The sequence below is a fragment of the Ciona intestinalis genome, unplaced genomic scaffold, assembly GCF_000224145.3.
Source record: "Ciona intestinalis unplaced genomic scaffold, KH HT000098.2, whole genome shotgun sequence".
Classification (NCBI taxonomy): Eukaryota; Metazoa; Chordata; class Ascidiacea; order Phlebobranchia; family Cionidae; genus Ciona; species Ciona intestinalis.
The window spans coordinates 645,435-667,890 of NW_004190420.2; the positions used below are offsets into that span (position 1 = coordinate 645,435).

At 37.1% G+C, this 22,456-nt stretch overlaps 2 protein-coding genes across 2 annotated transcripts; both read left to right on the forward strand.

Moving 5' to 3' along the window:
• Window positions 1–54: 54 nt before the first annotated feature.
• LOC100177556 (olfactory guanylyl cyclase GC-D-like) lies at window positions 55–9,940 on the forward strand. Its single transcript, XM_018815649.2, has 22 exons — window positions 55–1,482; window positions 1,677–2,310; window positions 2,425–2,552; window positions 2,691–2,755; window positions 3,150–3,331; window positions 3,781–3,867; window positions 3,926–4,034; window positions 4,096–4,176; window positions 4,560–4,736; window positions 4,805–4,967; window positions 5,402–5,499; window positions 5,967–6,058; window positions 6,122–6,214; window positions 6,778–6,957; window positions 7,131–7,254; window positions 7,400–7,516; window positions 7,723–7,849; window positions 7,911–8,009; window positions 8,150–8,244; window positions 8,596–8,742; window positions 9,000–9,130; window positions 9,204–9,940. The coding sequence occupies exons 1-22, from the start codon at window positions 663–665 to the stop codon at window positions 9,523–9,525; spliced, it is 4,071 nt and encodes a 1,356-aa protein (XP_018671194.2). The 5' UTR covers window positions 55–662; the 3' UTR covers window positions 9,526–9,940.
• Window positions 9,941–10,058: 118 nt separating this feature from the next.
• On the forward strand, window positions 10,059–20,630 carry LOC100182250. The gene is made up of 23 exons (XM_018815663.2): window positions 10,059–10,361; window positions 10,640–10,869; window positions 11,194–11,328; window positions 11,386–11,425; window positions 11,656–11,842; window positions 12,186–12,329; window positions 12,899–13,174; window positions 13,459–13,546; window positions 14,029–14,203; window positions 14,504–14,815; window positions 15,133–15,445; window positions 15,526–15,716; window positions 15,893–16,007; window positions 16,197–16,318; window positions 16,550–16,652; window positions 16,852–17,031; window positions 17,118–17,525; window positions 17,810–18,097; window positions 18,312–18,539; window positions 18,902–19,016; window positions 19,649–19,777; window positions 19,932–20,128; window positions 20,449–20,630. Exons 1-23 carry the CDS (start codon window positions 10,246–10,248, stop codon window positions 20,602–20,604), a joined length of 4,248 nt encoding a protein of 1,415 aa, XP_018671208.1. The 5' UTR covers window positions 10,059–10,245; the 3' UTR covers window positions 20,605–20,630.
• The last annotated feature ends 1,826 nt before the right edge of the window (window positions 20,631–22,456 follow it).

Here is a 22,456-nt window from a genome sequence, read left to right on the forward strand (position 1 = left end):
GCCATATGGGGTTCCAGCTTAGCCAGCGATATGTTCACGCATTACGTATTTAACGTTTCTTTGACTGCAGCTAAGCGTTATTGTCAGAAATCGAACTCTGGTTGCCGCGTTTCAACTTGCGTCGCAGCGACGTATTCTCCCATTCCATCTCTGCTCCAGTGAGTCGAAAATTTCGTGACTGTTATGAAATATGAGGCATCGTAAGCTCGTTCCGAGGCAACAGATTGCGTACGAATCGGCTTACCAGTTGAGAGCCATTAGGCAGCATATATGCTTTTACAATTAAATTCAAATCCTTCCTTTCTCTCTTTCTGTGACGTCATAACGGGAAAATCGAGTGACGCTCCCTCGCACTACCCGTGAGCATAGTGGTTTGATTTCAGGTTAGCCATAATATTTGTTATATAATTAGTTCGCCAATGAACCCTATTTGTCGGCAAGTAGGAAAAGTTTTATATTGGTTTAGTAACTTTGGTTGTTCATATAGTTAGCTAGACTGTCTTATTTGTACTTTTATACAACTACTCAGGAAAGAACAAATTCAAGTATTTCCGTATAGGTGCTCAAAATTGTTAAACTGTTTTTTGAAGATAAGGATTCAATAGCAGGTGATTGTAGTGGAAAACATAGGCAAGTTTTAGCGATAATGTTAAAGAACACACATGGCCTCACGTACCAATGTAGGCTTGCTTGAACTTACCATATTTGCATTGTACATTAAATTCAATGTCGCCTCCGGGTCCGACGTGGTGGTTGGGGTGTTTTCTCAAGTCGTACAACAAGAATCATGGAGAACATTTCCTTATGAGGATTCCGGGCTGTCTTCCACCGTTGGATCGCCGAATTGGGTTGTGTCAGACTCGCCAGACAAAAGACTTTTTAACTATCGAGAGGCCCTCTCCATCGTAGAACAAATGTTCAGGAAAAATTTCGGTGATCTTACCGTCTCCATTTTGTTTCGAGAAATCGCTCTCGGTTCTACAGTGTCAGTTGCAGGGGCGATGAGAGAGCTGGTCACGAATCAAGCTTCATGTGACTTGTACGTGTTCGGGCTCTCCACTCACGAACAACGTCATCACGAAACAAACCACCAAGTTATCTGTGAAGCTGCGGATTCTGCTGTTTCATCTTCCAACTTTCCCTCCGTATCCTGGACTTGCCCGAAAAATGGAGACGATTCGGACTCTAAATCCACTCTTGTAGATGTCCAACCTCCTCCTTACCTAACAGCCGTCTCCTTGATGTCCGTCCTTGATAAATTTAAATGGCGAAGGGTCGCGTTATTGGCAACGTCAAATCCTGAGCCATGGGCCGCAGTATGTAAGCATGTAGAGCACGCGTTAATGTCATCCAATTACTACACTATCGAATACTACGAAAGCTTCACTGACCAGATCTCCAAGTACATGTACCAGGATAAGGAATTAAACACAGACAAGTTTAGGAATACATGGGAAGCAATCGGTAGCTTAGGGGTCTCAGGTAAGCTATTACTATTCGTGTTTAAAAGCGTAAGCCAAAAACACCTTCTTGCAATCGCATAAAAAACAGCGCTGATTTGCAAATTATAAGGTTGGTAGTTACTTTTTTGTGAGCTATACACAGTATTATTATACTAATTTTGTTATTAGTTCTCATTAAATAGGCCGATTTTAAACACTTGTACAACTTTACAGCCGTTATAATGTGTCTTCCGCACGGTTTCGGAAAGGAATACGAGAACATGACCATTGTTGATGAGTTGTTATGGAGCGCTTACGAACTCAACGAAATCATTGCTGCAGAGAGAGCATACATTGTCGTAGATCCGCATGGTCTGTATAGCGGGAAAGGATTCTCACAGTGGATGACACGGACCTCGGAAGCGGCTTCGAAATCACGTCGCAGCGCGATTAAAAATGGCCCGAATTATTATGCTGAGTCGATTAAAATAGCGGAGGTGCTGGAATCGACCACGTCGGCAGACGAAGCTTCAACTGCTAGCGGTACCAACGTCGAGCAACCTAGTGATCTAGGAATGAACTCGTTCAGTTCAAATGTCCATGTACGGCGCAGATCGGTTGGTAACGAAACAACGAATTCTACTGACCCAGAAGGTTCTGGAAAACCAAATATTTACGAAAACGTCCTCGTTTTGTCACCAACGCTCGACCAGTCATTCCCAGAAGAACACCTTGCTTTTGTGAAGAGCAGATCAGCGAATACTGAGCTGTCCTATCTTGCGTACTTCTTAGACTCGTTGTATCTCACCTTGGTCGGAATAAGTCAATTCGCCAGATGGAACTCGGTTCAAAATCTGATGGACGGAAGGTATAGATAATATTACATAATGATAAACGTAATTTTGTTTCCTTTGACCATCAGTCTAATATTTTCTTGAAGGTAAGCTTCCATTTTTAAAATGCAATTTGTTTCGATTTCTAGACGTCTTACGAATCATTTCATAAGGCTCGAAAACATTGCTGGATTTTCTGGACCGATTCGTTTTGACAAAGGAAGGCTATGGAGGGTTATGAATTATACAGTATGGGATGTTTTAGGACACGATGCAGGTTAGCTAACCATAATATAAACAGCTGTCTTTGTAAACTTTGGGTTACATTTTTGGACTTTCTTAGAGATTTTTCTAATCGATATGCCTCACACTAAATCGACATGTTCTCACAGTAATTCTGTTTTACAATACACAGGTAATCTGCAGATTACTCCTGTAATGCGAATTGATACAACAGTAAAGTCTAACAGATTCTACAAGGTAAGACATCATGTTACCATACCTAGAAATAAATTTGTTCAAAACCAAAAACAAGTTTAGTCATTCCTGCCTGATGTGGAATACCAAGCAAATTCTTGATAGGGTTAATGGGTCAACTCTCGCTTTAATCCTAACGGGCCTAATGACATTCCTCGCGATCTCACCCATATAGAATAAAAGCCCTTGTGTCTTCTTTAAATAATATGATCTTCGCTATCGTTTTCAAAGAAATAAGGATTCTATTTTGTATGGGTGAGACCCTTGAGTAGCCTACCGCGGATTGAATGTCTGCGTTTTTTGGGGGGCATTACCCCGACGAGATAAAATAATACTATATTGTTATGTACATTCTGTTATACGCATGCTTTTGCCATTATAACTTTTGTCCTGTTAGGTTATCGACTTGAACGCGGTGAAATGGTCATCACAAGGAGTACCACTACAGGATGTGTGTATTTCTGAAGTATCTGCTTGCCAACTTGTTCCCAATGCTATCAATGGGTTGAGTGTTTTGGTAGCAATGATCAGCGGGACTGGGATATATTTCATAGGTTATGGAATTGTGCAGCTAATAAGGTGAACAAAGCAATATATTGCGTGAATGAATGAAACTTACTGATCCTCGCGTGAAACTGCAGTTGTTATAACACGCATGTTCTGTTTCGTACACCTCTTATTGCCCGCTTATATATACGAATCACCACATGTATAACTCTTTGCGTCAATATATTTCGGATTTTTTTAAATTTAGACAACCCATAAGGTTCTACTATGTGCAATGTCCGTTGTGTATTTTATTGCTTATAGACCTAAATGACTACAATGGTAGCAGCGTCGAGCTTCGAATACATATCCTTTGTAATAGAGGCAGGCGCGCTGTAATCACTCTGCCATAGCGTCGAGGAGCTAAAAACTTAAAATGCTTCTGAAAATATATACACTAATACATTGCGGCGCTATACAAAGGTTATGTTACGAATTCCTAAGTAAGTATAAAAAGTTTAAATCCTTTTCCTTGAGTACAGGAAGAAAAGAGAGATGAAGTCATATCTGAATGGACCGAACAAAATATTCTTGGACGAGACGGACCTCACGTTTATCTCACCTACAAGGTAGAAATAGATGCGAATACAAATGTTTAGGTTGGTTTATTAAACGTTCCTGCTTTAGTCGTAGAATGGGCGATGGTGCTTCCAATATGCCAAGTTCAAGATTGGGAAGTATTGTAACGTTAGCAGACAACGCTGATGTCGAAGATATTACTTACGCTATTCACAAGGTTCGTTCAATCCCTATACGTAATAAGTTCATATGAATTTATTCATAACTTTTCGAAACAGGGAGATTACGTGTTTTTGAAGCAATTATGTGGACCTCTTTCTAGTGAACTAAAGAAACAATCAAAAGACGCACTCCGCCAGGTTAGAACAATTCTTTACGAATTCTGTAAAGTACATGCAGTGTTTTAGTCGACCTGCAGAGCTTACACGACGTACTCAGACCGTAATGGTTCGGAGATGCGGCATATGTGTGAATGCCGCAATCTCGTAATTGGAAACGCTTAATCCCCATCTGCTGTAAGCAATCGCTCGATTGAATGAGTAATCAGATCGCATAACATAAACCATTTCACTCGCTTCGGTGACTATAGGGCACTTTCTTGATGAAGTCGGTAACCTAACTGTAAAAAAGTTAACGTTAACTTCATAAAAACATAAAACTGTCTTGTGGGAACATTTTCTTGCTTGTATGAAGAAATGAAACGACTCGATCTTTCGTTTTTACCAAGGTTGTTTATGTTTAGGTTCGTGACCTTCGGCACGAAAATATCTGCAGTTTTTATGGTTTGTACTCGAACTCAAGCTTCCAGTTCCTCGTCATGGAATACGGGCACAAACGAAGCTTGAAAGAATTGATAAATAACACAGATTTTGAACTGAACTGGACGTTTAAAATGTCATTGATCAGCGACCTAGTACGGGTATGATGATTCCATTGCTCATATGATGCCTGAAACCGACCCAACCTAAGTCATACTTCACTCTACAGGGCATCAAGTATTTGCATTCCACCCCAATTGTTTGCCATGGTCGCCTAAAGTCGAGGAATTGTATCGTGGATGGAAGATTTGTTCTAAAAGTAACAGATTACGGAGTAAATCGTCTTCGAGCTTTGGTAGATTGTCCAGCACCGGCAAAGGATAACCCTGCCGGTTCGTATATTTTGTTTTAGAATTAAGTAGAAAAATATTAATACAGTTGGGTGGGGAAAGATGGGACACATTTTCTTTTGTTTTTCTTGTCCCATTTGGTAGTACAGAAATAACATTCAAAAAATTATAACACCGTATCCTCACGACTCCCGTAAAGCGTTAGTAATTGTTTAAAACACGATCGGGATATTTGGATAATGTTCTAAAGATGTCCCATCTTTCTTTACAGTACTGTACCTATTATATACACCAAATGCGTTTTTGAACGTAAACTAAAATCAATAGATACAGGTTTGTTATATATACTCATATTCAAGAGAAGTTTACTTTTAAAAAAATATATATTAAAAAAATCATTAATTTTGTATTGATTTACTACTTTTTTGCTTAAATTCTGAGTAGAACTATATTATTAATATTTTGTTTGTATACAGATCTTCTTTGGACTGCCCCAGAATTGCTTAATGACCAAAATCGAAATTTAATTGGAACGCAAAAGGGGGACTCCTACAGCTTTTCCATCATCTGTCAGGTATGTTTTATTGTCACCGACAGGACGGTATATGACTATAGTTATAGTAGGATGGGGAAGATGGAACAACTTTTCATTCTATTTTCTCGACCCGTTTAGTAGTAAACAAAAAACATTTAAAGAAATATAAAACCGTATTTTTACGACTCTTATAGACCGTTGTTAGTTGTTGAAAATACGATCAAGATATATTTTGGATATTATGTTCTTCTCTAAAGCTGTCCCATATTACCCCACAGTAGTACCGTATGCAAGTGGCAACGCACTTTTGTTAGACGCAGCAGGTTTGCTTTTGCATAACTACCAGCATATAATTACGTTACAATCACACTGTCCTTAGATGTGCTGTAATAATTAAAGTGCCTCTTAAATTTTTGCGCATGACCTGCACATGCTAAGGCTACTTTTTATTCTGCTTGATATTTTTCTATTCTAATTCTTGTTGTATTTTAAACTGTCCACATCAGGAACTAATATTACGAGACGAGCCGTTCTGCATGTTCAACCTAGCACCAGAGGAACTTATTGAGAAGTTAAAGAAACCACCACCATTGATTAGGTTAGTAACTTCGCCGTCAAAATTAGCTTTAAAATAATTTTTCTAATCTAATGTACTTCACAGGCCGTCAGTGTCTCCCGATGCCGCCCCTATTGAAATTATACAAATAATGAGACAGTGCTGGCAGGAACAACCAGATCTTAGGTTAACTTTCAGGTGGGTGCAAATGTTCCGTTTTCAATCGTCGCAAAGTTAGAGCTAGATGTATGCTTGATTCACAGTAATAACGTTACGGGATATGGATAAATATTTAAAGAAGGGAACGACGAGAGAAATTTAAACGCAGATTACAATAAATTAATATTTGATCCAAAGCATCCTATAGTTCCGGTGGCTTAGTAACACAATCCTGCTCAAAGCGCTATTAATGTTTCTAACTAAGGCTTTTACTGTTTAAACTGTTGGGTTATAAAAATATCTTATTTTTTCATCAAATTTAAGATTTGAAAATAGTATTTGGGAGAGATATAGTAGGGTGGGGAAAGATGGGACACCTTATTGTTCTATTTTCTCGTCCGATTTGGTAGTAATCAAAGAACGTTCAAAGGAGTTCTAAAACCGTATTCTCAGGACTCCCATAGAGCGTTGCTATTTGTTTAAAACACGATTCGGTTATTTTGATTTATGTGCTAAAGGTGTCCCATCTTACCCCCACTTATTACTATATATATATATTAGAAGAATTTGAGAAACTTTTTAAAATACTACCTCCTCTTCAGTTCCATCTATTCTGAGATCAAGAGAATGAATAAAGGAGTGAAACACAACATCGTGGAAAACATGATGAAGCAACTGGAGGATTACAGTAGTCACTTGGAAGAGCTAGTGAATGAGAGGACAGCTGAGCTTGGGGAGGAAAAGAAGAAGACGGAAAATTTGTTGATGCGGATGTTGCCACCGTGAGTGGAATGTAACTTATTTATTTGCACCGGTGACATCACAGGTGCTTCTCATCGTTTGAGCATACGTCTTTCTCTTACATTGAGAAGCGTTTTAATGACAACACTTCAAAATAAATATTAGAACAAAAAATTCTCTTTTAAATATACGGTTATAACTAAAATCTTTACAGATCTGTTGCAAAACTGCTAATGGCGAACCAGAAAATCATACCCGAGTGCTTCGACAACTGTACAATTTATTTCAGCGATATTTGTGGCTTTACGACTATTGCTCACAGCAGCACACCTATGCAGGTCAGTTTATGTAACTCACCTTTCAACCCTTCTAGTAAATGTATTAATGAATGTTTCTTACACCCTCGCATATAGCGGCAATGGTTTTACTTTTAGCGCCCGAAAACACCTAAAAGAAATTTTCAAACTGTTTATGTACTTCCAGGTTGTTGACTTTTTGAACGACTTGTACACCTGCTTTGATGCAATTATTGAGCAACATGACGTTTATAAAGTTGAGACCATAGGAGACGCTTACATGGTTTCATCAGGAATACCAAAGGTAATAAGGGCCGATCAATCTCATAGATTTAAACGAGGTTGTATTGACTTTTGTATTGTGTTTACACGGGGCCTATAGGTCAGAGTTGGCCCGTATTGCCCCTCGAATTGGCCCGTATTGCCCCTTCGTTTATACGACTTAATAATTGTAGCCGTATAACGGACAACAAAATACCATGAAGATGTTATTAACCTCGCTATTTCAAGGTTATTGGCGAAAGACACGCTGAAGAAGCTGCGCTTATGGCTCTGGACATCATGAGTGCAACAACCACGTTTCGTGTGCAACATCTACCAGAACTAGATCTAAGAATACGAATCGGCATGCATTCTGGTATGGAAGTTTGACTTTGTTTAGATAAAATATCATCTTTATAATATCATGTATTTTACAGGTTCAGCTGTTGCGGGCGTGGTAGGGTTAACTATGCCGAGGTATTGCTTGTTCGGAGACACCATTAACACAGCTTCAAGACTGGAGACTACAGGCATCCGTAAGAACTACACTACAGTATTCAATAAATTATTCCCACGAAGTGGCAATAATGACAGCACACCTTAAACTACATTGCTATACTTGAGTTGTCGATGCGGGTTACATGAATTGTATATTTTAATATTGCATCAATTACAGCAAGTCGAATTCACATCAGCTCTGACACGGCTGATCTGCTCCAGAAAAGTGAGAAGAAATTTCAACTTCAGAAAAGAGGGACGATTGAATTGAAAGTAAGTTGATCCACGGCCTAGTTCTAATGTTTGAGCCTGCAGAATTCGATATTATTTTAAAAGGGAAGTACAGACTGACATGCGAGAACGGCAAGGGCTATATAGCTTACCGAAGATAAGCGCTTGCATAATTTTCAAAGAATATACGCGTTTCAATAACTGTCACCCAGTATGGTTCTAATGGGGTGACACATAAGCCCACATAAGTCAAAAATAAAAGAAAAAGAAAACAAAAAACACCCACAAGGTTACATACATGGTTTCTGCTGTTGCCTCCTGTCTGTTTATTAATGTTTATCAATACTACCTAATTAAGTTTTGATTTAAAGCTGTAACCGTGTCTTTTGACAGGGCCGAGGAACAATGACGACTTGGTGGTTATTAGGATTAGATGGGTTTAGTAAACCTCTTCCAAACCCTGGTAAGATCAATGAACCAAGTCATGGAATTAAGTTGGAGAAACCAAGTGTTAACAAATCTGCAAACAATTCCAAAGAGGTGGGTGCATGAATAGGAACGATTTGGAATAGTAAAAATAGAAAAGCGAGAAGTCGGAAGTAGTGGTTACACGACATTCGTGCTTTAAGTTTAAAAGTAGAAAACGTAATCCTACACTATATGCGTGTCATGTGTGTTATGTATATATCGTAGCAGTTATCGACCACAAACCAATACCATTAACATACATAACAGTTGTGCGTATATCAGTTATATCTTGATGCTCTTGTCATTATACTAAAGTGTTTTAATCTCAGTTTGAGGCAATCATTCAAGCTAGACGTAAATCGATTCTTCAAGGAGATTCATCGTTCTACCATAACTCCAGCGGTGTAACGTTCAAAGAGGAAAAAGAAACAACATCTTTTAGGAATCGAGTCACGCATAGGTGGTTTTATTGCCTTATCCACGTTAACATAAGAAACATATTCAAGAAATGAAAATTTTATTTATATTTCTAGTTCACCGAGTCAACCTAATTCTCCTATAACAAGATCGGGATCTTCTTTTGTGGTTGCGACTCCTCTAGCTCTTATACCCCCTCGGCCGGAGGATTATTTTCATCCGGAAACCAAGAACCGTAGACAGTTATTTATATCAAATAGCAGCGCTGCCGAGGAGGGAGTCAGTAAATTTCGTGACAACCGGAATAAACCGGAAATTTCCGGTGGTTTCGTGAAAGCAAGAAGGTCCCAACTTTCTTCTTTATTTAGTCGCAATAACAAAGCAGTCGCTCCTTCTCCTTCTTTGCTTAACACCGTATCCAGTGATGGACCCGAATGAGTTTTACAGGTTGCAAGTGGGCGAATTAAATTATAAAGCAGTGATCTGCTGCGAGGCGCAGTTCGCTTAAAGGGAGCTTATATGTCTGCTGGTAATTCTTGTATGGCGCGTGCAATAGTGAAAGTAACCTGTTTTGAAATATGCATAGTATTATCATTGTGATTGCTCAGTTTTGCACGATAACAATAAGGTGTTACTTTTATTTATGTCACTGTCACGTCGTATTTTTATCGTTATCGCTTTTATTTAAACCAATACACAAGCGCAATTGTCCAGCAGATTGCACCAAATCTGCGAAATATGCTGAGTTTTCCTACGCCCCAAAACATTCTTCGAAATCGTCTGGTTGTAAACTGAGCGTTTAAGTTTACTAAATTTGAAGGTCCACACACACACACTGAGGCAAAAGTGCCAGATTCGTTTTCTTACACCCCAGTTTAAATTACAATTAAGTTTTACCGGACTAGAACATAACTTCCCCTTGAGGGAAATACCCGCTTAAAGTCCTTTATAAACGCATTTCTTGTATTTGCACAGTCAGTCTGCATTGCTTGTTCGATGCAGCAGTGACGCAGTCCGATAGAGATTTACGAAGCAGTTTATGGGCTAATTTATTGCAAAATTCTACAATATAATAAAACAGTTTCTGTAAACTTTCATTCATAAATTAAGAGCAAAGTGATTATATAAAACATGAAGTGAGAACAAATAAGAGAAATCATGGATATTTTATCAGACATGACGGACTTTAATTGCTCAGATGCCAGAACAGCGATGCAGATTCTGATTTCTAATTCTTCGCTGGAAAGTATTCACAACCCATTTGTTGAACTTGGGTAAGGGTTCAACATGCTTACATTTATGTTTCACACTAAATAGTCAAACAACACAACTTCGGTAGTTTGGTGCTAATACTAATAGTAGAAAAAATGGATTGTGCTTAGAATTTGCCACCCTGGGCACCAGATACATCCAAACAAAGTGCAATACGTTTATATATATTTTCACTACATATATTTCACAAATATTTTTTAATAAGTTCATTTAACCTTTGAATCCCCTCTAGCTTCGCCATGTTAAACTATATTTTTTGCATCCAATGTTTCAATTCTAGGTTTGATCAAATCAAGGAGAAAGTTGTACCTCATTTATGTCCACATATAGAAGTCCCAAGTTCAGAAACCGTATCTCAACCAATGCCATCAAAATCAAAAAGTTTCCCTCGTCGTATGAGGCCTACCAAGTTCCGAAAATCTGTTCGTTCTTTACCAGGAGATGGGACAGTGGTTACCAGTTCCAATTCTGAAAGTGATTATATTTATATGGATGACTGTGAAGCATTAGGTAATGCAGGTTTAGATGCAAAAAAGCGAAAGTTTTTTATTGTATAAAAAGTGTACTACTTTACTGTGGTGTGCCAAAGGTAATATATAGTAGGCCAGAGTTATCTCACAGGCTTTTGTGGTTTTACCATAATAATTAAAAAAATAGTTGGCAGAAAAAGTTAGAGGTCATTTTATTTTAGCTTACAATTATCAAGACTTTTTGAAATTTGTGATACCCATATACTCATATACAGCCGTTATTATTCATATTATAAAAGTGTCTTGGCCAACCAAAAAACAAATTACCAAAATTATTTTGACTTAAAGTCATGTTTTACCAAAGGCAGCAGCAGCAGCATGACATCTGTTTCGGAAAAGAGGTCTCATCAGAGTTATTGGAAAGATTGTGATTTTCTCATCTACAAAGCAATGTCTGCATGTGTTAAACATCCAGTGTTGCTACCATGTAAACATGCGGGTTGTATTTAGTATATATCCATTTTGTTTTGTTTTTTATTCTTATATATTTACACAGGCACATTGCAAAGCCATAGCTTACTGAACAAGGAAGATGGGTAAGCTGAATATTGTTACTATTTTAAGCATTTTATAAAAAAATGTAAAAAAATCAACAATTGATGATTCCTATTATAAGTTTGTTAACATTGATTAAACATATATTTATAAACAAAAATATGGAAAGCAAGAGACTCTAGCAAGTATTTACACAACAAACATAAAGATAAAAGTATTTCTTATTTAAATTTATTTCTTTTTATGCAAAATTTCCTGTTTTTTTTTACAGTGAGGTGGCACTGATTCTCGGTTCATTTCTTCGCAAGCTTTGTAAACATCCATCCAAGAAACACAGAGACTACCAACACATAATATCACAGTCAAATAAAGAGCAATCTCTGCAATCAGAGCTGTTTTATCAACTACAAGTGTCCGAGAAAAATGAACACCCGTACTACAAACAAGATGAGTTCTATGTAAGTATAGTAAATTATTTTTGCTGTACAAGGTACTTTGTTAAACTTATTCCAAAGGTAATAAACTTATAATATAAAAAGTGGAAAAATTTTTGTTGAGCAATTTAAAGTATGTTGCATTTACAATTTTTAAACGATAGTCTGCAAAATAAATATTTTACGTTATAAAAAAGTATAAGCTGAAAATTTAGCTTGAATAGTTTTAGTCTATGTAGGTAATTTGACTTTTTTAATCGATAAGAAAACTGTCAGTATTGTTTCTGAGCCTAAATAAAAAAGTTTTTTTCTCTAAACAACATTGCATATAAATTTTTTTAATATTTAAAACTTCATTCATTTGTAGTCAGTTGAGGACAATCGAAGGTGGCAGAAAGTTGAAAGAGATGAAATTAATTCTTTCATATCCAGACTTCCTGGTTTAGACAGCCCTGATGTTTATATTTCAACGCGTAATAGATGTGAGGATTATAGAACACTTCTATCTAAAGTAAGAAATACAAAAAGATCTAGATATATTTATCTTATTTACGGCGCCGTGGCACAGTGGTTAGCGCACCTGCCTGTAACCCAGAAGTAATGGGTTCAAGGCTCGACGCTGCTACCATTGTGGGTATGTGTTCTTGGGCAAGACACTTAACGACAATTGCTTTAACCCAGTGTTCACTAATGGGTTGTCCAAATTATCAGTCATACATAAAAAATGAAAAAAATCAACAAAAAAATAAGCACCCACAAAGTAACATACATGGTAACTCGTAAGCTGGCACGAGGTGTTAAACCCGTGTGATAACGACTGTCATTTTCCGGCCACGCAAGGATGAAGTAAGTTGCATTCATCTTGATTGCCAAAATAGTGATGTTTTATTACATAATATATTTTTTTCTATCTGGGTAAGTGGCTCATTTCCCAAAATAGAATATGTATAATACTGCTGACTGCATATAAAACCTGAACACTACTGATTTCTTAAAATAATTATATTCTCCTGAATGGTGGAATTAAAACTTTTTTCTGTGTTTTTGTTTTCCCCATTTTTATTTAAAATTTTTCTCCAGGTTGTAAATTATGAACTTAGTGATATGATAAAGAATGGATCAACGCTAACTATTCCGGAAACTTCTTTATCTCCATCTGTATCTTCAGCGAGTCTTCCAAGAGCAGGGAAGATACTTTCATCCAAGTCAAGCAGACTCCTTGCAGAGTTTGCATTGAGATATCGTGTTTCTCCGCTGACACAACTTGTCATGTACTTTCAGTGTTTGCTGAAGTGTATGGATAGTAACATTCTCGCGTTGGGTGACTTGGAGACTTTAGAAGAGTTACAGCATTGCGTGAGTTTTGTTAAAACAAATTATAATTGTTGTGTTTGTGGAAAAGACACTGATTATTGGTATGCTTAAATCATAAGGTCACTAATAGATTATTCAAGTTGTCAGCTTTACAGAAAAAAGAAAATACATTAATTGATTCATAACGTCAACAAAGCTGTGTAATTGTTTAAATGTACTATATTATTTAATATTTATACAACGAGTTTAAAGTTTAAGTAAACAAGTAATATTTATTCATGCATTTCAATACATCCAAGCAAATTCATACATGAATTACATTTTAGCTGAAAGAGATTCTAAACTTTCTCACTGGTGACTTTGGCGTGCATGTGATATTAAAATCAGAAGTTAAATTGATGAATGAACTCACAGGTAGTAAGCAACCTAATAAACATTTATTAGTTGGTATTTTCTGTGGCTTTAATTGTTTATTCCGAGTGACCTCACCTTTGAACAAAGTCCAGATCATTATAATGTTGTATTGACATTTAGGTGCAATGTTTGCATAACAAAGTTTAATGTCTGTACAGTCATTGCTGTGATAGCTGCGTTAACATAAACTTTATATCAAAAATTTTCAATGCATATTTAAGTGTTGGTGATAATTTCATATTGTTACAAATTTTAAAAATGGAAATAATTGCTAAGTAACATTATTGTAATATGCTGGTACTTCTCAACTCCTGGGTCATGACTCAAAAGTGTGTCACTGTTTTAAGATTTGTGTTGCAATCGCTATGCTATTAATTTTTTCTTCGTTCCAACAAAAGTGTAGAAACACCATAATACCTATGATTAAATATACATGCACGCCAAGTTGGCCACACTAAACATAAATGTGTTCTTTGAACTAGAGATGGTGATAGAAGATTTGAAATCTATGATGTGTTCATTCCTTACAACTTGGAAGCCTACTAAAGACCAACTGAGCACTTCACTTGCTCTTCTGCATAGTTGCTACACATGGCAACAATTGTACGACGAACAAAGAGAAAATGATTATCCGTTTTGTGTCGAAAAATGGTTCCAGTATGTTGCTAACTAAAATTTAAAATTTTGTAAACTCAAATTATGAATAAATAAATCGCCAGAAAACGACAGTCGTTATAATGTGGGTGTACACCTCGTGCAAGAGTTACCATGTATGTTACTTTGTGGTTGATTATTTTTACCTTATTTTCACAAATTGGACAACTGCACAGTTTTAACCAGTCTATTTATTTATTTAACAAATATTATCAAATTCTTCCATGAAATTATGTGTAAGGACAAAAATGCACCCTTTACATAGGAAAACAGCAAAAACATTTAACTTCAACTATTTCTTAGGGCAGCAGTCATTGAAGGCTATGAGAGTCAGAAGCATTTGAAATGTGATTGTGAAGATCCTTGCATTACCTCTAAATCTGCATGTCTTCTCCGCGCTATCCAATATTCCATGGAAACAATTTGCAACGGCAGCAAAGAAGGATTTCAATCTACCTTTGAACCTTACATTGAAAATGTTTCAAAATCTTCAGCTGCAGTGCTTTACACAAGGGTGCTTAAAGATGTACAGGATTTGGCAAACGATTCCCAGGCTGCAAAGTCTTTTGAAAATAAATCATTTGAATTTGTTTCAAACATTCATCTGCCATCAAAGTAATTGGATTAATATTCAACTCTTTCACGTTTGAGTGTAATAAACATTTTGGAATTTTAGTTTAAATTTTTATTTTGGTATTTATAACTCATAAGTGATGTTCTATCTATTTATTTATTCTATGTTATATTTATGGAGTCCTATAGGGTAGCACCTGAAAATAATGCAGTAGCTTCATTTCTCCTAAAATGATATTAAAAATCCATAAATAGGAATAGTAGTTAATCGGCTGTAATTTTTATAACCAAATCCATATGCACAGTTCTAGGAAGAACTTAAAGAACTTTGTTGGACTGTTTTTTTTTTATTTTCTCAGGTTGTTTGAATTTGAAGAATGTGTTTTTAAAACTTGCCACACACCTTCAATGGAAGATCTATCATTGAACTGGAAGACAGTCTTCCATGATAAACGGCGTTTCTGGATGAGAGAAATTAGGTCCAGGATGAGCAAGTCAATGCTTCTATTCATTAAGGATCATGGGAAAGGATGTTCGGTGGATTTAAATACAGAAGAAGTTTTCCTGGTTTCAGAGATGCCGGACACTCGTACCAGTTCGTGTTCAGATCGCCGTAAAAAGTCAGTGACCACTGACAATGCAAACACACATGTGACCACAGAACGCACCACGGTATGCATTGTGTTATATTATTATTCTCAGCATGTGATAGTCACAAAAATATTTGTTATTGTAATTCTTGTTACATGCAGACTGAGGGGCATGACAATACTCAACGTATGAGAATGAACACTATGGTGGGGTGTGGTGTGGAAAATGAACCGCGACATGAGATCTCAGAGTTTATGACCCTTAACACAAGCTCACGTGACAACTTTTCAGTCATCAGACCTTCATTCACATTTACGCAGTCCGCATTGGATTTGGTTCTTTTAATAAACAGGTATTTTGTTTTGTATTGTTTACCCAGTGTGCAACAGCAACAACAAGGATGTCATTTAATGATTAACTTTGTTTGCATAGTTCGTTCTACTGCATAGTTGCACCCTACTTTAACTTAACCTAAATTACACCATTTAACAAAATGTTCAAATATGACGCAAGGTTTTTTTTTTACAGGTTTATTGCATTTATTGAGGGGTTGGTGCAACCACTACATAACCTGCCGTATGATCTGTACAAACTTCCTTCTGCTGCAACCAACAAAGATTTGTTTTGTATTCAAGTGTTTGAGGTTGGTACACACAACTACTCTTAACTTCATGCGTGGTGTAATGGCACAGTTTATTGGACTTTATGATTACAACAGCAGATTGCAATTGTGAAGGTCATATTGAAAATTCTTGGTATTTGTCTTTAAAACTTGTATATAATTGAAGTGCTCTTATAAACACCACAAATTCAATGACGTAATGCTTTTCAGGTTATGTCACGTATAATCAAACAATACTGTGATTGTATGCTTAACATAGACCTTTGCAATATTCCCGAAAAACGTGTGCTGCAGTATGTGACAAAGGAAAAAAGGGAACAACTAAAACGAAGGTTACATCATTTTTACTATAAAATGTGTTGTGTCTTATTTTCTGTTGCTATACATTATCCAAATGTAATGATGATGCCATACACAAATTGTTCCATTCTGGACAAAGTACCTCATAAATACAACATTTTACCACCAATATGCGGAAACAGGGTATAGTTATTATTTGGGTCATTTTTTACATTATTTTCTCTACTGAAACAGATTTGAAACATTCTATTTGTATTGTTTAGAGCACTTAATGGAACGGTTAATTGCTGTCGTCATCAAATGGAAAGTGTTAGATGTTCAACCACAGAAGCTGATGACTTTTCTACAAACAGCGGTTATGCAAAGGTTTTTATTTTGGCTTTATTTTCAGTTATAACACAGTTGTAGTATTTCCTGAATTTCATGCCCCCATTATGAGGTTCAATATACATATATATATATATATATATATATCTTGGCAAGTAATTTTTTTTTTTTTCGAAATGCCATATTTAACCATCCATTGGTAACCACCCAATAAGAGTATTTTTTTTTTACATCTCAGATGTGCAGGCGAATAAACAATGTTGCTCTCTTGTTGGGAGGGCGACATGTGATCTTTGAAAAGTTGTGTCGTGCGCTTCAAATCTCCGAAAGTATTGCGTCATCAGCGATGACGTCGTCAAGAAATTCCTCCATGCATGAGCGATTAAGTGACTCGGATATTTACCACACACGAACTACGGTAAGCACATAATGTTGTTACATTTATTTTCTGTTTGTACATAATACAACTTGACGTTTAAACCTCAATACGTTGTTGATTTGCAGGAAAGTTTGTATTCAGAAGGCAGTGATTCCAGTCAAGATACAGTTGTTTATGTAGGGCCTGGTAATTCCAGCGATAAACCAGCTGACAATCCGGAATCGGAATCACTGATCTGCCACGATGAAAGCATGGTTGAATCTGGAACAGAGATCGTGAATTCTTTAAGTGAATTACCAACGGACGGGAACAACAATAACGCTCAAAGAAGCGAGCAAGACATGCCACCTCACACATCAAGCGTAGATGTACATTTACTCGGAGTTGGGAATAAACCACCAAGATTGAGGCGTTCATATACGGTGATGGAGGGGCGGAATGACCACGGTCGCAGCAGACAGCGAAGTTGTACAGATGCAGACTTGGTGGACGAGCAGGAGTCTATATTAGTCCTTGGGATTACACCACTCTTGGTAAAACTTTTAAAGGTTTTCATTGAATCCTTTCAAATTTTAAACTATCCGCTCATTTGCTCATATAACCAAACAATTGATGCGGTCAAACAGTTACACCCACGCAGCAATCGTAAAGTTTAAAATCGAGCAATTGTGTAATGCAAATACGCGTGTTTATTTGCCAACTGAGTTAACTGCTGTCGACTCACGTGCGGTGCGTTTTGCATTGCATGCATTTAATGCAAGTCATCCTCGCAAATGAACGCTAACCCTAGGGGGGAAATAATGCTTTGCTTACATAGGATCGGTGTGGAGAGTCGGTGACGACATGTGCACGTTCACTATGTGGTGTTCTGGGTTGGAGGGTAACAAAAACGGTGTTTGGGAAACTTTTATCTCTATTGGATAAACCGAACGTGAACTTTACCCGTTATAACTGCCCCAACACAACGACGGATGTTGAAATTTGCGAACAGTTTTTCGAACCTGTAACCTCTGATCTATACCACGTTCTTAACCAGCTCTCTACCCTCGTACGCACAGAAGTTTTGCCGCAGTTGCACCAGACGGTGTGGAAACTTTTTTTAGAGGTATGTGTCGCACGAGTTGTGTAACTATATGTTCAGAAATGCAGTCAAGCAAACAAAACATGCACTGCAGTCGTTCGTATTGACATTAGCAAATGGTAACGAGTAACGACAATATGTCTTGTATTTCACACAATAGGTAATTTACTAAAATGTATTCCGTGCGTCAAAATCAAAAGCAAATTCATCTAATCCTAAAATATTCGCAATTTAATAGATCTTCAAAACTACTGTAATGAAGTTGGGTCAACATCCACTGAATATGAGAAAACGTTCGTTTGTTCTACTTAATCTCTTCCGCTTCTTTGCCAACATCTTCTCATCTTTCGAGCTCCTCCAGGAAGATGAGATGACTGAAGACATCCAGCCATCACTAAAACTCCTGGAGCTTTACACACTCACCACAGAACGAGTAATTGGCATCCACGAATCGTTGGAAAATCAAGTACGAATTTTCATTGACATTTCTTGTTTTAGTATAGCTCACCCTTGCTTTGCCTATACGATTAAAACATTCCGACCCTGAAAAGCTTCGTATTTTATCAACTATACAGCAAAATAATAAATATACTAGCGTGGGGAAAAATGGAACACCTATTTTCTCGTCCCATTTAGTAGTAAACAGAAAATTCAAAGAAGTATAAATTCGTATCCTCACGACTTCCATAGACCGTTGTTAATTGTTAAAACGCGGTTGTAGATTTGGATATCTTGTTTAAAGGTGTCTCACCTATCCCACCCTACTACATATATATATTCTTTCATGTTGCACAAACTTCCCTGTACATTTAGTTTTTTTTTATTTAGCCTATCAAAATGGAGCAGTTATTAATGGAGATTCGTAAAAAACACAAGTCATTTAGCGGCCGTCAACTCCTGCAACACGTGATCAAGACATATCCCAAGCTGCCTCCAAGCAAAGGTATAACATAATTTCATTTATGACATTTGTATTTATGTTTCATGTTGTTGAATATTAACGAACGCGCATGACCCACGTTTATGTGTGTCCGACCACGCATGTGTTTATATAGTAGGGTGGGAGAAGATGGGACAGCTTTAGAACAAAGTATCCAAATATTCTGATCGTGTTTTAAACAATACATTAACAACTGTCTATGAGAGTCGTGAAGATACGGGTTAATATAATTCTTTGAATGTTCTATTACTACCAAATGGAACAAGAGAATAGAAGAAAAAGGTGTCCCATCTTCTCCCAACCTACTATACTTTGTCTCTTCGAAGACTATAACGAAGATCTGGAAAAATCCACAATAACAAAAGTTAGAGAAATAGCGACGACATTGTCGGCAGTCATTAAAACCCATTATGGTTAAAAAACTGTTTAAGGTGGTTGCAATATTTAGTCGCTGTACTAATGTCAGTTGCATAAAACGGTAATGGTGTATGAAAACAAACAAACTTAAAAAGTCATGTTATACGCTCGCCACCTTAATGGCCTTCTCTACAAAAGCTAATTGCTCTAATACATTTCTTAAACACAACGTATATTCTACCATGCATCGGTTATCTAATATCATTTCACATTTACAGCAAAATCAAAAGCACACAAGAAATGCGAAGAATTAATAAGACAGAAGCTCATCTCTTTGTTATTTGTTCGGGAAAAAAATACAAGTCGTTTACCAGATCTCGTGGACGATTCGCTAAGTTCGAACTGCAGTAAGTAATCCCAAAATAATCTTTCAAGAAATATGGGATTTGGGTCCTAACGGTATCCCATCTTACCCCACAGCACCACACAACTATTAAGGTTGCCTCGTTAAAAGTGCCAATTATTAATTCATTCTATAATACTTAGTCCTTTTCGCCCAAGGTTCCACACCGACGTCTTCAAGAATTGAGATAAGTGAAACGTCATCATCGATTACGTCAGATGATTCATTTACTTCACCTATTGAATCAGATTCCGACGGGAGCCAAGACGTCACAGATCCTAATAAATTTTACGCAGACGATGATCATTTTTACGTCATCTTGCAAGCTTTACAAGACACGTTTGCTGTGCACGGGGTATGTGGTTGTACTTAAATCATTTTCGGAATAATCGTTTTGTTTTCTTTATAGCAAGTGCAAGTAGCGTCAGAACCACTGGTGAATATTATTTTAACTAAATTAACAAAAACTTTGTGTTACGGTAGTTCAACGCATATATACGAGTACGACCGTAAGATCAAAACTTCTATACCACCTTTCGTTTTATTAAAGAAACTCGGAAGAATATATTTTTGCTGAAGGAAATACCTATATAACTAATCTTGACATATGACATTTATAAAACTCGAAAAATAAAATTTCTTCGTATATACCTTATAATAAAAACGTTGCTTTAGATTCAACAAACCGACAGTGCGAGTCCCGGAATCGACTCTGTCAAGAATGTTCTTCTAAGCAGACAAATGTACGACCACCAAGCGAACGAGTTTTTAAGACGTCGAGGTTACATTAAACGGTGGTACCAGCAGGGCTGTTTCTGTTTTCCGCTGTAAAATGTTGGCTGTCAATTCAACCCCATGAGAAGTCATGATTGCAAACATTGCATCGAATTTCACATAATAAGGTACTTTGTATAAAATCGTATAATTTAAGAAGTTGCTTCTCTATTCCTCTATGTTAACATGTAGACAGGTGCAATAGATAACTATCAGAAAAGAATAAAGTTCACTGTTATATCTTCCATACCACAACACCACCGACTCTCTCTTATCCTGTTACATGTTTCCGTGGTTTTCCACCGATAGTGTGCGACCTGTTATAGGTTGCATTATGTTATATGCCTTAGTATGGTTGAAGGTGAATACCAACTAAAAATCGCGAAAAACAGAACCACTGGAGTAAAAAATTAACCACGCTACAATACATGGGATTCCCAGAAAAAATGCTGGTTCGATTCTTACAATTTCCAACACGTCGTCTTAGAACAGCGATAGTGTTTTCTATTTATTTCATCATTCTTTTTTGTGTTATATCGTTGTTGTATTTCTGGGTCCAGTGTTTATTTTGGGGTATGGATTTTTTGTTTATTTTGATATACGTTCAGCTTTGAGGTAATTGTTTAAATGTACATGCTGCCTTATATCCAGTGTTATTTTATAATTACCCTCCTGTTATGTTATACAGTGCAATATTGTTTCTGTGCAATTCTTGTTATACCTTTCAATATTTTTAACCGGCCCACATACGTAACTGTGCTACTTTCGTTGCTATTTAAAGGCAACGTGAGCATATATGTTAGAAACTGTAGAAATTTTACCTTAGGACAAGTTTTGTTTATCACTTGTACATCTCAATTTGTTATCTTATAAAAATAAAAAGCCAATTAGAATAAGTGGTCCAATTGATGACTGAAGCCTTTACATAATTTTGTGGCCAAATTTAAAAGCCCTTAACGGGAATATGAGACAGCTATGCGTCATTCGGTGAGCTACTAAAACCAATCGAAACCTCGTTCAAATAAATGATGTACCGTCTCGCATGTTAGCCCAAGGGGGCTGGGCTGGATATCAGTGCCAGCATCAAACCGTCTGGATTGAAAGAGTAAAAGACGACTGATTTTCCTAACGCGTCAGATAGGTGAACCCCACAGATAGTAACTGTGTCGTGATGGTTAACTCTTTCTTGCTATTACGCAGTATATCGAGCGTCTTGACAAAGCGAACCACTGAGGCAGGCTATAAACGGACAATTGTGGGATATTTTAAAGTCATTAAGGTTTCAAGTTTCAGAATGATAGAGAAATAATGATACTGTTTTGACTTGAGTCAAAAGCAGCGTTTGGAATCAGCCTTTTGATGCTCCCATTTCAAATTTTGTGGCAAAGCTAATTAAGAATTATTCGGTTAGTATAATTTGCATCAGGCGGTTGTAATTCTTAACCTCACGGGGACGAAGATTTTTATTTTTACCGATCAAGCGTAAAAGGCCGGAAATCGATACGCCCGGAGATCAGAGAACGTTTTCCGGTAGCCTGTCTCTCGCAACTATCGACGTTTCCAGCTTGGTGAGTTTGTAAAGTAACTCGCTTCAAAAACAACTCTTTAGTCGCCCCACTCCACGATTGGTTAAGCCAGCGTTGTCGTTATTTCTCAATTTCTTCTACGTTAAATATGAGCAGATGGCGACAGTAGAGCTTAGCGACCGAAATTGCCTGTCGTTCGGTAATGGTTGGTTTCGCCGACTTCTTAGATTAATAACCTGAAGCGACGCGTTTCCCCACTGGCCATTGTCCTGCAGGAATTCGCGTTCGATCGCGGTAATTCTACGCCGCTTAATCGCTCGGTCAATTAAAAGGTTATAGAGTTACCAGTAACGCGTGCTCGGGTCACAACGAAAAGCGAGTAG